The sequence below is a fragment of the Mustela lutreola genome, chromosome 1 (assembly GCF_030435805.1).
Source record: "Mustela lutreola isolate mMusLut2 chromosome 1, mMusLut2.pri, whole genome shotgun sequence".
Taxonomy (NCBI): domain Eukaryota; kingdom Metazoa; phylum Chordata; class Mammalia; order Carnivora; family Mustelidae; genus Mustela; species Mustela lutreola.
This window is the reverse complement of record NC_081290.1, coordinates 147,479,163-147,491,668: the sequence shown is the minus strand read 5'-3', so window position 1 is coordinate 147,491,668 and position 12,506 is coordinate 147,479,163. Positions and strand designations below refer to the sequence as shown.

The 12,506-nt window shown below is 44.2% G+C and overlaps 1 protein-coding gene across 1 annotated transcript in view; it reads left to right on the top strand.

Annotated features, from left to right (window-relative positions):
* The window catches only part of C1H4orf51 (chromosome 1 C4orf51 homolog), a 33,069-nt gene extending 24,292 nt beyond the window's left edge, over window positions 1-8,777 (top strand). The window contains exons 3-6 of the mRNA XM_059155421.1: window positions 2,674-2,732; window positions 4,622-4,679; window positions 5,717-5,790; window positions 8,320-8,777. Coding sequence (XP_059011404.1) covers window positions 2,674-2,732; window positions 4,622-4,679; window positions 5,717-5,790; window positions 8,320-8,427 — 299 coding nt within the window. The 3' untranslated portion in view covers window positions 8,428-8,777. The remainder of the gene's footprint in view (window positions 1-2,673; window positions 2,733-4,621; window positions 4,680-5,716; window positions 5,791-8,319) is intronic.
* Window positions 8,778-12,506: the final 3,729 nt, after the last annotated feature.

Here is a 12,506-nt window from a genome sequence, read left to right as displayed (position 1 = left end):
TGATTTAAAAAAAACCCTCTCTTGGAAATAATAAATGATTATAGTAAGGTTGCAAGATACAAGGTTAATATACAAAAGTTGATTGCTGGGAGGCCTGGGTGGCTCAGTGGGTTAAGCCTCTGCTTTCAGCTCAGGTCATGACCCCAGGGTCCTGGGATCATGTCCCGCATCAGGCTCCTTGCTCGGCGGGGAGCCTGCCTCTCTCTCCGCCTCTGCTTGCCTCTCTGCCTGCTTGTGTGCTTTCTCTATCTCTCCTTCTGACAAATAAATAAATAAATAAAATCTATAAAAAAACAAAAGTTGATTGCTTTCCTATATACCAGCAATGGACAAGTGAAATTTAAAATTAAATTCAGTGAAATCACTTAATCCCCACAAAGTTATTTTGTGGAAATCAACAAAGTGAATCTAAAATTTGTGTGGGAAGGCAGAGACAGAATGGCCAATACAATACTGGAGAACAAGAACAATGTTGGAGGGCTGACATTACGGAACTTCAATACTTACAATAAAGCTACAGTAATTAAGACAATGTGGTATTGGCAAAAGAATAGACATACAGATTAACAGAACAGAATAGAGGGCCCAGAAATAGACCCACATAAATATAGGCAATGTATCTTTGACAGAGGAACAAAGGCAGTGCAATAAAGAAAAGGGCTTTTTCAAAAATTTTTGTTGGAACAACTGCCAAATGGGAAAAAAAAAAAAAAAAAAAAAAAAGCCACATGCCAAAAGGAAAAAAAAAAATCTAGACATGTTCCTTACACCTTCACAAAAATTAACTCAAGATGGGGACGCCTGGCTAGCTCAGTTGGTTGGATGACTGCCTTCGGCTCAGGTCATGATCCCGGAGTCCCAGGATCGAGTCCCGCATCGGGCTCCCAGCTCCACGGGGAGTCTGCTTCTCTCTCTGACCTTCTCCTCGCTCATGTTCTCTCTCACTGTCTCTCTCTCAAATAAAATCTTAAAAAAAAAAAAAAAAAAGAGCTTCAGAAAATTTAAAAAAAATAATAATAACTCAAGATGGATCATGGACCTAAATGTAAATGCAAAAGTATAAAACTCTAGAATATAACATAGGAAATACCTAGATGACCTTGGCTATGGTAATGACTTTTTAGATACAACACCAAAAGCATGATTCATGAAAGAAATTATAGATAGGCTGGACTTTATTAAAATTAACAACTTCTGCTCTGCACAAGACAATGTCAAGAGAATGAGAGCCACAGATAGGGAGAAAATATTTGCAAAAGACACTTTTGGAAGGAACTGTTATTCTAAATATACAAAGCAGTCTTAAAACTCAAAAAGAAGAAACAAAAAACTGACTAAAAAATGAGCCAAAGACTTTAACAACCACCTCACCAAGAAAGATATAAGTATGGCTAATAACTGGGCACCCGAGTGGCTCAGTTGATTAAACATCCAATCATGAAATCAGCTGAGGTCTTGATCTCAGGGTCATGAGTTCAAGCCCTGCGCTGGGCTTTGCACTGGGCATGGAACCTCCTAAAAAAAAAATTTTTTTTTTTAAATTAAAAAATACACACACACACACACACACACACGGGGGGGGGGCGTGGCGGAGAGAAAGAGAGAGACCTTCTTTAATAGGTGAATAGATAAATGAACTGTGGTACATCCAGACAACGCAAGATTTATTCAGCACTAAAAAGAAAGAGCTATCAAGCTATGGAAGACATGGAGGCATCTGATGTGCATATTACTAAGTGAAAGAAGCCAATCTGAAAGGCTACCCACTACATGATTCCAACTACCTGACATTCTGGAAAAGGCAAAACCATGGGTACAGTAAAAAGATCAGAGGTTGTCAGGGGCTGGGAAGGAAGAGGGATGAATAGGCAGAGCACAAAGGATTTTTAGGGCAGTGAAAATATTCTGTATGATACTCTAATGATGGACAAATGTCATTACTCATTTGTCCAAACGTATAGATTGTACAGCACTACAAGTAAACTGTAATGGAAAAGGTGATTGTGATGTGTCAGTGTAGGGTCCTGCATTTTAACAAATGTCCCACTGGGGTAGGGGAATGTTGGTGATGGAAGGCTATGCCTATGTGGGGGCAGGCGTATTTAGAAACTCTATGTATCTTTTTCTCAGTGTTGCTGTGAACCTAAAACTGCTCTAAAAAAACTAAAATCTTTAAAAATAAAAAGAGCAGCATTTGAAAGGTTAACTATTTTTAGATTGAGAAAGGGGACATAGCTAATTATTTTTAGCTGAATTAAAACTCAAGAAAATTAACAAAGACTGAAACACATCTGCTACTTGAGTCTTCAGAAAAACCTCACTGAGAAAGCCAAAGGACATGTAAAACTGAGTTATTTTAATAATATTTTTAAATTATAGACTTATATAATTTCAATGTCTCCTAGCTGTTATCAGTATGGTTTTCTTTTTAAAATAAAACTGAAATGTGTACCATTAAAAAAAATTACCTCTACCCACAAAAGCTCCAAAGTATTTACTATGAATTAACTTTTCATCACAGTTTTGTTTTACCTCTTACTTTTCTGTTGGTCAACTTCTAAAGGGAAATAAGGCACATGTGTACAATTTATTTGTATGGTATGATCAGGAGTATAAGAGACTTTATCCTAACATTGGGTTTAATCCTTGTTTTTCCTCTTTATATGTATGCAGGACTATTTCCTCAAATAACCAGTTCTTTTAAGAATGCACCTGATGTCAAACACAGTGTGGTAAGTCCAAAATTTCTCAGCCATCATTTACATGGAGAGAGCTTAAATCATTGTACCTTGCATATTTTATTAAAAAACAAAGTTGCAGTTGTTTAGAATTATTTATTCATCAAACACTTGTTTATGAGTAATTAATTTATTGTGTGTGTAACTTTCTTTTAGGTGACGGGGATAAAAAAATAAACAACCAGGGTTATAAACTGTTAACTGAAAAAATAAAATAAAAGAATAAAAAATGTTACAAAAACACCTTTTGTCAGATTTTAAACTTTCAAATAATACAGAGGAATAGAGACAAAGTAAAAAGTATCTGAAATCCTTTCCCTACCCTCAGGGATAATCACCATGAACATTTTAGTGAACTTCCTTAGAAATGTCTTCCTATGCTTATGCATAGACAAAGATAACACACACACATCCATGTGCGCACACACACACACACACATACACACACACAAAGATACACTGATGGGATCTACTGTCCTCTGATCTGCTTTAATCACTGAATATTTTCATGAACATATTCTTTCAGTGTTAGCAATAATATTTACCATTTTTATGGATATGTAAGATTTCATGGACTGGATATATCATAATTTTAAAATATCTCATATTGCCAGGCATCTAGGTTTTTCAAACTGGCAACTATTATAAACAATGCAGTGGTGAATAAATTTAAATATAAATTTTTGCAGTTGTACAATTATCTCCTCAGGGTACTTTCTCATAAGTAGACTTCTTGGATCAGGAGTTAAGCTTATTTTAAACTTTGATATATGGCCAAATTGCCTTCTAGAAAACTGGCCTCGTGCACCAGCAGTACTCAACAGTGGCTGTTTTCCTATATTTTCTCTAACAGTGGTTTTAAAAATAATTTTAATATTTCCTACTTTGATAAAGATATTTTAATTTCCTTTTAACTTTAATTTCTTTATTAGTGAGTTTGAGCGTCTTCTATTAGTTATTCATAGTTCTTTTGTGATTATGGTCAATTCTCATAATTTGAGATAGCTATATTTTCTAAAGTCCTTACTAACACTGAATTACTGGACCATTGCTCCTAGGAGAAACGTAGGGCCAGGCTCTTGTGAGTCCCTGGTCACAACATTTTCATCAACTGTAAATTTGTGTTTATGTGTGTCTCTATTTAAAGATACCTTATTTCATAAGTTTGGTTGATTCATTAACTTTGCACTTACAGCCAACAGCACTCTAACTCATGCCTAAATGAAGTTGATCTAACAAATGTGTTTTCTCCATAAAGCACATCAAAATCTTCTTCCACTTAGGAACGTCACACAGCATGTCAGCACTACACTGAGGGCCATTTTAAACAGTGAAATCATCAACAAAACACATAAAAATGCAGAAAATGTGGCACTATATAGCCACCCCCAAAGGACATTTGTTTAAAGAGGAGAGCTGAAATAAGACTGAGAAAATGCATGTCAGGTGACTCGAATTGTTTTGTGCTCTCTGAATGTCCTTGAATGCCTCCCTCAAAAATGCTGCATATAATGACTTTGGTGTTACAAATAAATTTTATAGAGTAGGAAAACTGGAAAACCTGGAATCCATGAATAATGAAGATTGATTATATTCATTTTCTTTGCCCACATTTCTGTTAGGGTGTCTTGCTTTACACATTGATTTGTATGTGCTACTTCTATATTAGGATAGTACTCTTTTGCCTATCCTATTTTATCAATATTTTCCCCATTTTGACTTTCTATTCTACTACTGTTAGTGTCTGTTATTACAATGGCTTTTAACAGCAGTATCAAAAACTGCCTTTTGAATGAGGAACCACAACACTGGAAAAGCAGTTTTATTAAATTTCTATTGTTGTAAAGGTGGTTGGTATTTATTTTTATCTCTCTTTTTCATAGGTACACCAAATTCTGTTTGGTGATTTTTCTACAGCACCTCCAAATTATGAAAAATCATGTAAGTCCTGTCCCAAACTATCACTTTATATCATGTTCTGCCTTCATTTTAATTATGGTCTTCATCATAATTTCCTCCCTTCCAGAGTCTGAGGCCATTTAAGGTCTTCTGCATTTCTGCTTCTTTCCTGCTGCCATGCACTGTGTTACTTTGTTGTACCTCTCCTAACAGTAAGGTTGGCAGGATGCAGAAATAAGAGGAGGGAGAAATCCCAGACAGACATTTGCCAGCAACAGCTTTGAAAAAGAGCATATATGTGAGAAGGTTGTGGTGGTAGTAAAAGTTGGCGGGGCTGGAGGTTAGTATGGATGTGAGTGTTGGAACTATTGATTAAAAGTGACTTAGAAGCTACCCTATGACCCGGCAATTGCACTACTGGCTATTTATCCCAAAGATACAGATGTAGTGAAAAGGGAAGCCATATGTACCCCAGTGTTCACAGCAGCAAAGGCCACAATCACCAAACTGTGGAAAGAGCCAAGATGCCCTTCAATAGATGAACGGATAAAGAAGATATGGTCCATATAATACAATAGAATATTATTCAGCCATCAGAAAGACTGAATACCCAACTTTTGCATCAACATGGATGGGGCTGGAAGAGATTATGCTGAGTGAAATAAGTCAAGCAGAGAGAGTCAATTACCATATGGTTTCACTTACTTGTGGAACAAAAGGAACAACATGGAGAACATTAGGAGAAGGAAAGGAAAAGTGAAGTGTGGGGTTGGAGGGGGAGACAAACCATGAGAGACTGTGGACTCTGAGAAACAAACTGAGGGTTTCAGAGTGGAGGGAGGTCGGGGGACGGGTGAGCCTGATGCTGGGTATTAAGAAGGGCACGGATTGCATGGAGCACTGGGTGTTATACGTAAACAGTGAATCTTGGAACACTACATCAAAAACTAATGATGGACTGTATGATTACTAACATAACACAATAAAAAAAAGTGATTAGGAGTATTAGTAAGTTTCATTTAGTCATCTCATAGTAGACTATCACAAGCACTTACACATTGCCTGTCTCTTTCTACTAGGTATGAGAATTAAAAAGCCAGTATCTAGGAACCTGATCAACTACAATCAACTAAGGAAAGACTTTCTGAAGCACGTAAGAGTGTTTTTGCTTGTCACCCAACAGTGGATTCCTGGGGTGGTGTCAGTAAGTGTGCACGGTGTGGAAGCAAGGACGGTGGTGTGTGTACGTGCAGAATTGGTAGGAAGGTGATCCCAAACTTATAATCATGTGACTAACAGAAAAGTCGACTGTTCTGATGAGCATTCTTTCTCAAAGCATCATGAACATTCTTGTATCGATTTCTTCATTTGTTGTGGAAACAAGCCCCAGAGAGGCTTAAGGTAATTGGAAATTTCTCTCCTACCGCCCAAATTTTCATCAGCGTTACCAGTGATTTGATGGATTCTGCCTCTTGCAAAAAAAGGCAATGAGTTCTCCGATTGTCCTTCCTTTCTGGGACCCACCCTGGGTGCCCACTGTCCTGGGCTCACTCTCCTCAGATGCCTGTTCTTCCATATCCAATGTCTACATCTCTGCTCCCCCTCACATGGTCCTCCAGAGCAGGGGCTTTGTCTCGCCTGATCAGACTTTCTCAAGATCCAGCAATTTTTTTTTTTTTAACAGAATGCTAAAATGGAATTCTTTTTATGTCTTAAGAGTTCTGGCAGAGATTCCTAAAGAATGAGTTGAAAAAAAGGAATAAAAACTAGTTTTCTGCAAGCACTCCACTAACTTCACCTCATTTAATATAAAAGTTACAATTATTCTTGCTATCCTCTTCCTTTTTTTTTTTTTTTTAAGATTTACCTTTAAATTGACTTGAAAAAAATCCCAGCCTCACCCTAGGTAATTATACTTGTGACACCATGGATTTGGTACTCTAGTTATGTGTATTAGAAAAACAAAACAAAACAAAACAAAAACCTGACCATTAAAATAAGAAGTGTTACTCAAGTACCACCTAACATTTTCACAAGAACCCCTGGTTGTATAAACATATCACTTTGGAAAATGCTCGTCTATGGGCACCAACTAGCTAATCTGATAAAGTCAGCTAATGGGGCAGGGTTGGACAACCCACCTGGGTTCCCAGGTAATTAGTCCATTGAATGATGGCCTTCCAGAAATTGTGCACTTTTCTTGACTTTTCTGCTGTAGTAGTCGATAAGTTTCCCACAGAGCATGGCAAGCATGAGAAGGCAGGGCAGGCTGTGGAGGGAGTTCTTTGTTGGGGGGGGGTTGGAGCTGGGCAAGTCTACTGAAAGGTACATTGTGTGTGGCTGGGGAGGGGGGTGCAAGGAGCTCCCTTCACTGTAGGGTTGCTGCATCCTTCTAGGAAGGGTAGATGATTTCCTGAAAGTATATTTACCGCTAGCTGGGCCTCTTGGGAGTTACTTGGGAGAATCATTAACTATTGCTAAATAAATAAATCCCTCTTGCTGCGTGGAGCTGTACTGGCGCCAAGCAATTCCATTGCCAGTGGCTGCAGCTGTTGTGGGGAACAGTTGCCTTTCTCTTTGAGGTACTTCACCCACCCCCCTCCCCTAAAGTGATTTTCCTAACCTCACAGTAGCCTTTTCAGTCAACGATTCCTGACAAATTAGTGGCATTACATCCCACTCTTGTTCTTAGGGTACATCCACTCTTGTTTTAGGGTACTCCCCCCAGCCCCTGTCGCCCTCTCACCACCTCCATATCCCCCCACTCTGTCCACACAATGAATACGGGGCACTTGTTTGGGAAACCTTGGGCCTGGAGTTCTAACCACAAAATAAATCATGACCTTTCATTTATTAGACAAGGCAAACTCTTAATTATTTTCAGAGGTGCTGTATCTTGGGGGAGGAGAACAGGCACTGAGATGTGAAATGCACAAACTCCCCCCATCAGCAACAGGCAGGGATTGAATGAAATGTTCAGCAACCGGTAAGGATTATTCTCACTGTTTAAGGTATTCGCCTGGAATCTAATGCCTTGGTAACCATCTTCTTAATATCGGTATTTCCGGGTCTTATCTTCAAGAAACGCACGTTGCGGGGCACCTGGGTGGCTCAGTAGGTTAAAGCCTCTGTCTTCTGCTCAGGTCATGATCCCAGGGTCCTGGGTCTCTGCTCAGCAGGGAGCCTGCTTCCTCCTCTCTCTCTGCCTGCTTCTCTCCCTACTTGTGATCTCTCTCTTTCTGTCAAATAAATAGATAAATAATTAAAAAAAAAAAAAAGAAAGAAAGAAAGAAAGAAAAGAAAAGAAAAAGAAACACACGTTGCCAACCTGGAAAGCAGAGAAATTAGCACCCGGGAATTCAGCCTAACCGAACAGCAGGGAAGACCGGGGAAAGAATCTTAACCACGAAGGGAGGGCTAGGCAAGGCCAGTGGAGAAGCAGTGATAGTTCCTTTGGGATTCCAGAGTTCCCGCATGTTCTCCCTCTCTCCTGCTTACTGGCTGGCCTTCCTGACAGACACGATGTATGTGATAGGAAGGTTAACGGAGACGGAGGAAAACGCAGGACAGTCCCCGCTCCTGCCTAAGACGGAGGGCTCGGCCACGTCCTTCGCACCCAGTCCGGCGCACAGAGTGACCCCTGCGGGGGGCGAGCGCTAACGAGCGGGCCGTTCTCCTGCAGCTGCTCGCACCGGGTGACTCCGCAAGCCTGGCCGGCTCGTCGGAAGACTCAGAAGGTGACCAGCGCTCCGCTTGTGGTCTGGGACGACCGTCACCGTCACTTAGCTGAGTCGCAAAACCAAGTCCCAAAGGTGGAGGCCTGCGGTTTGCTCAAGGACTCTGAGGTAGGAGCGGGCCCGCCCACATCTAGACTTTCACAGGCTGGCCTTCTGGGACCCCTTCCCGGGCTCCAGAACACCCCCAGGCCTTGGAAGCGGGAACAAAAGTTATCGTTATAATCACTACTGATTTTTTCAAAGGGAAATACCTGGGAGTCACCCTTCTCCGCAAGAGCCCCAGAAATGGTGCTGTGACCCCGCGACCTGTGGGCTCCCGCGTGGAGGAGCCTGTCCCTTCCATCCGGGAGACCTCGGCGCGGAGGGGCGCAGGGGCGTGAGAAAGGCTTTTTTGTATTCTGAGCACTCGCCCCGCAGAGCCGCAGCCTAGCACGGACTGCCTTCCCTCAGCCCCGGGCGTCGCTGGGGAGCAGATGCGCCCGCGCCGTCGGTGGGGGGCGGGGGCGACGCGAGGCGCGGCGGGCCGGGCGCTGGGGGCGGGGAGATCGCGGCCTTTCACGCCCCGGCCGTCCCCGGAGGGGCCCCTGCGGCCCCGAGGCTCCGCCCACGGCCCGCCCCTCCTACGCCGCGGGCTCCCTCTCCGCCGCCCTCTGCCCCCTCCTCCCTCCGCGCTCCGCCCCCCGCTCCCTCCCACGTCCCGTCCGCGGGCTGCTCTCCGGTGCCGGGAGCTGCCGGAGGCGGGGCAGGGGCGCGGCTCCCGGACGCGGCGGCGCGGAAACCCAGCTGCGCGCGGGAACGAACCCGCCGCGGTCCCGGGCAGCGAAGGGCCCCAAGGGCTGGTGTCCTTTAAGGGCAGAGGGAACTGCGTGGTTAAGAAAGTAGCAGCCTCCTACCTCTTCCTCCCCACGTCGCGCCCCGCCCTCTGGCCCCTGCTCCATTTATTTCCATTTACCCAGACCGTGTTCTGCTGATTCCTGCTGAATAGAAGAGGTAATTCATTAAAAGTCGTACCACCATCGCTATCACTCCCCCACCCCCAAACTCCTAGTGATTATTTTTGTTCTTTAGCCCAGGTTAAGCTAAATACATTCCCGGGAAGCCATCTGGTCTGGTTCCCGGGATCCCTTCGTATGGTTTCCATTAAGCTCGCCAAACCGTGCATTGAAAATGCAGCCTTGGAGCCACTCAGGAACCTCCAGGATTTTTGCCTTTGCCAGCCTCATTTAGAGAATCTCAGGCAGGGAGAGGTAAAAGCCTCTGCTCGAGTTCTGAGTCCAGTGCCCTATGGTCCCGGTCTTATGCTGCAGTTAATATGCTTTACTACTCCAAGGAAATAGAATTCTCCATGTTAACATGTATCATTCACTCACTCATTCATTCATTCATTCAGTATTTGCTATATGCGAAACACCAATTATTAGAATTCTGTTTTAATTCCAAAACTCTGTGTTTACAGATGAGTTTACAAAATAACCTGGCCACAGAAATTGAGTTCGACTAGCAACATTTGTGTGATTGGGTCTACACCTTATCCTTTGTTATCTCCCATTCCACTACCTGCCACAGACAAAACACACACACACACACACACACACAAATATTAGCTTGTGGGAAAATATTCCCTTACACATAATTTGGGGGTTGTGGTCCAAGAGAAAAGGAAACAGGTTCATAAAAATCATAGTGTTATAATTCTAAAGTTCCTTAGAATTCACCAAAAAGACGCCTACTGGTTTATTGAGAAGACTCAGAGAGCATAGTGGCTCAGAGGAGGTCACTGGGCTTTCAGTACTGTTGCCTAATTTGGGGAGGAGCCCAAGACATCAAGTGCCCTGTCACATACTGCAAGAAGGACTTTGATCAAACTCACTTTAGTTGCAGTCCATCCTCTTTCTCCTGCTCTCCCCTCTGCAGTTTTCCCTCTCTGTTCTGCTCTGGGTCTCGCCTGTGGGGTGGTGGGGTGGTGGGGTGGTGGTTTGCAGTCCTTTCTTGATTCCCCTAACCTAGGCTTCACTCCCTTCTTGCTCTTTTTCTTCCCTTCCTATCTCCCCACCCCACCCAAGCCCTGACCATGAGATTTTATTTGGGTTTTTAAAATGAAACCAGGTGCTGCCTAGAACAAAAGCAAAGTAATAACAAGGAAAGACTATCCAACGCTGAAGGAATGTGCTGAGTTTTATGACTCAGGCTGTCCTGGCAAAGAACTCCGACTTACATGGAGAGGTGGGTGGCACAGAGCTCGGACCATACATGGCAGCTCTAGCCTCCCAGATAGGCACGCTCAAGGCAGCCTGTGACTCATTTTCATAAAACCAGAGGCTCTTGTTCCTTGTGGGACAGGACTTCCTGGAGGCTAGAGCGGAAGGTTCTTCACCTTTTCCCTGTGGGGCCCGTTCAGCCTGATGTAGCAGGGGCCACCTTGAGGTTTGCAGGAAGGAAGCCTGGACAGAAGGTCCTCGCTGGGAAAGAAAAGGGCTTGCTGGACTTGGGCAAGGGTTTTGGTGCATTGAAGTGAAGAGTAGTGTGTGTGCTGCAAAGCGACATGAAAATTAGCTTGTATTGTCCTGGAAACAATGGCTTGGGAGCTGCAGGTGATTCAGGGGAGCAGGGATGTGGCCCAGCTGCTGCAAGCCCAAGGGGTGTTTGCTCTCTTTGCAGTAATGTGTGTCGAAGAGCGCGCAGGAAAAGCTGGTAGGATTCCAGCGGCGTTTGTGGGTGCTATCACTAATGCAATCCGGGGTAAGAGCAGGATTGGGGGGGTGCTCTACATAAACACCTGAGAGACACCCAGGCACACATCGGCACATTCCGGGAATTCTTTGCACACAAGCACAGTAATGGGGTGAGGTGTACATTTTTTTGGTTACTAAGAGACAGGCTAAGAGTTCTAAGGAGAATGTCTCTCCCAGCAGAGGTAGTGGGAGGGGTCTGAACTTGGAGGACAGCGATGTGTTTGTGCTCCTTCATTACACAGGCCTGGGTGGAACGGGGACCGATAGTGCTTCTTCTGGTTTCTGCCACCTCAGAGAAGGCTATCACTTTTGGAATGAGAATGAGTCTGGACTGGCATAAATGAGATCTCCATGCAGCAGCCTCTTGGATCGGGGCCTTATTTTCCCTTTTCTTCTTTCTTCTTTTTCTTTTCCCTTTCCATGGAATGCCCATTGAAAAGCTATAGTGACCATTCCATAATTGTTAAGAAAAGCTCGCGCTCCGCTTTTTTGTTAAAGTCTACTTACCTGGAAAAAGAAAGTCTTTTAAGGGCCATGACTTCATAAATATTTATAGTGTGAACAGGCGTCACTCGGGTTCTGTAGGAGAATGGGCTCATTCAGTTTTATTTATGATGTGACACTTGGGTGAGTGACATCCGTCATCTGGGTCGGTCCTCCACTCTGTTCCACTGAAGCATGTTTATGGAGTGATTATGCGCACAAATATTTGCTATATTTAGTCTCTCTCCTCCCCTCACCCCCTCTTAGCCCTGTCAACTCCCCAACCCAGCCAAAGGCCAAGCTTGTTGTCCAGGGAAGATTTGAACCCTAATGACAAGGCACAGGGCTTGAACAAATGGCGTGGAAGCTGGGAGGCAGTTAGAAAGGGACTGACTTTCTAACTGACATTACTACAGCATTCTTATGCTAAGGTGCTTGTGCGGGGGCCTCCCTGCAGCAGGTGAGGGCTCTCAGCTGGGTGCGGAGCATTTGACAGGTGATGGGCGCAAGCCTGAGTGACGGATGCAGATGGAACCTTAGGAAACTTTCCTTCCCAGGGAACATTCCCTGGACAGGCTCTCATAGCCCTCAAATCTGTCACTGTGCATCCTGGGGCTCTGGGGGCAGGGGACAGTGGGAGCTCTGTGACCTCTGCTGGGTCAAGGTTTCTGGTGTAATCCGAGGCTGTCCCCACTCAGCCACACCTGGCCCCTGGCTGGGGGGTGGCAGCTGTCCTTCATCAGCTGGGGAGGGAGTGGTGGGAGGGCCACCTTTGGCTTCTCGCTTTACAGCCGCACATGGCTCGACCTAGGCATTCCAGGCTGGCCCCCAGCCCACTCCCGGGCTCAGTGCTTGCCTGTGATCAGCTTGGCCACCTATTGTTTATCCTGGGAAGGGCCAGGTCTTGGCACAGAGGC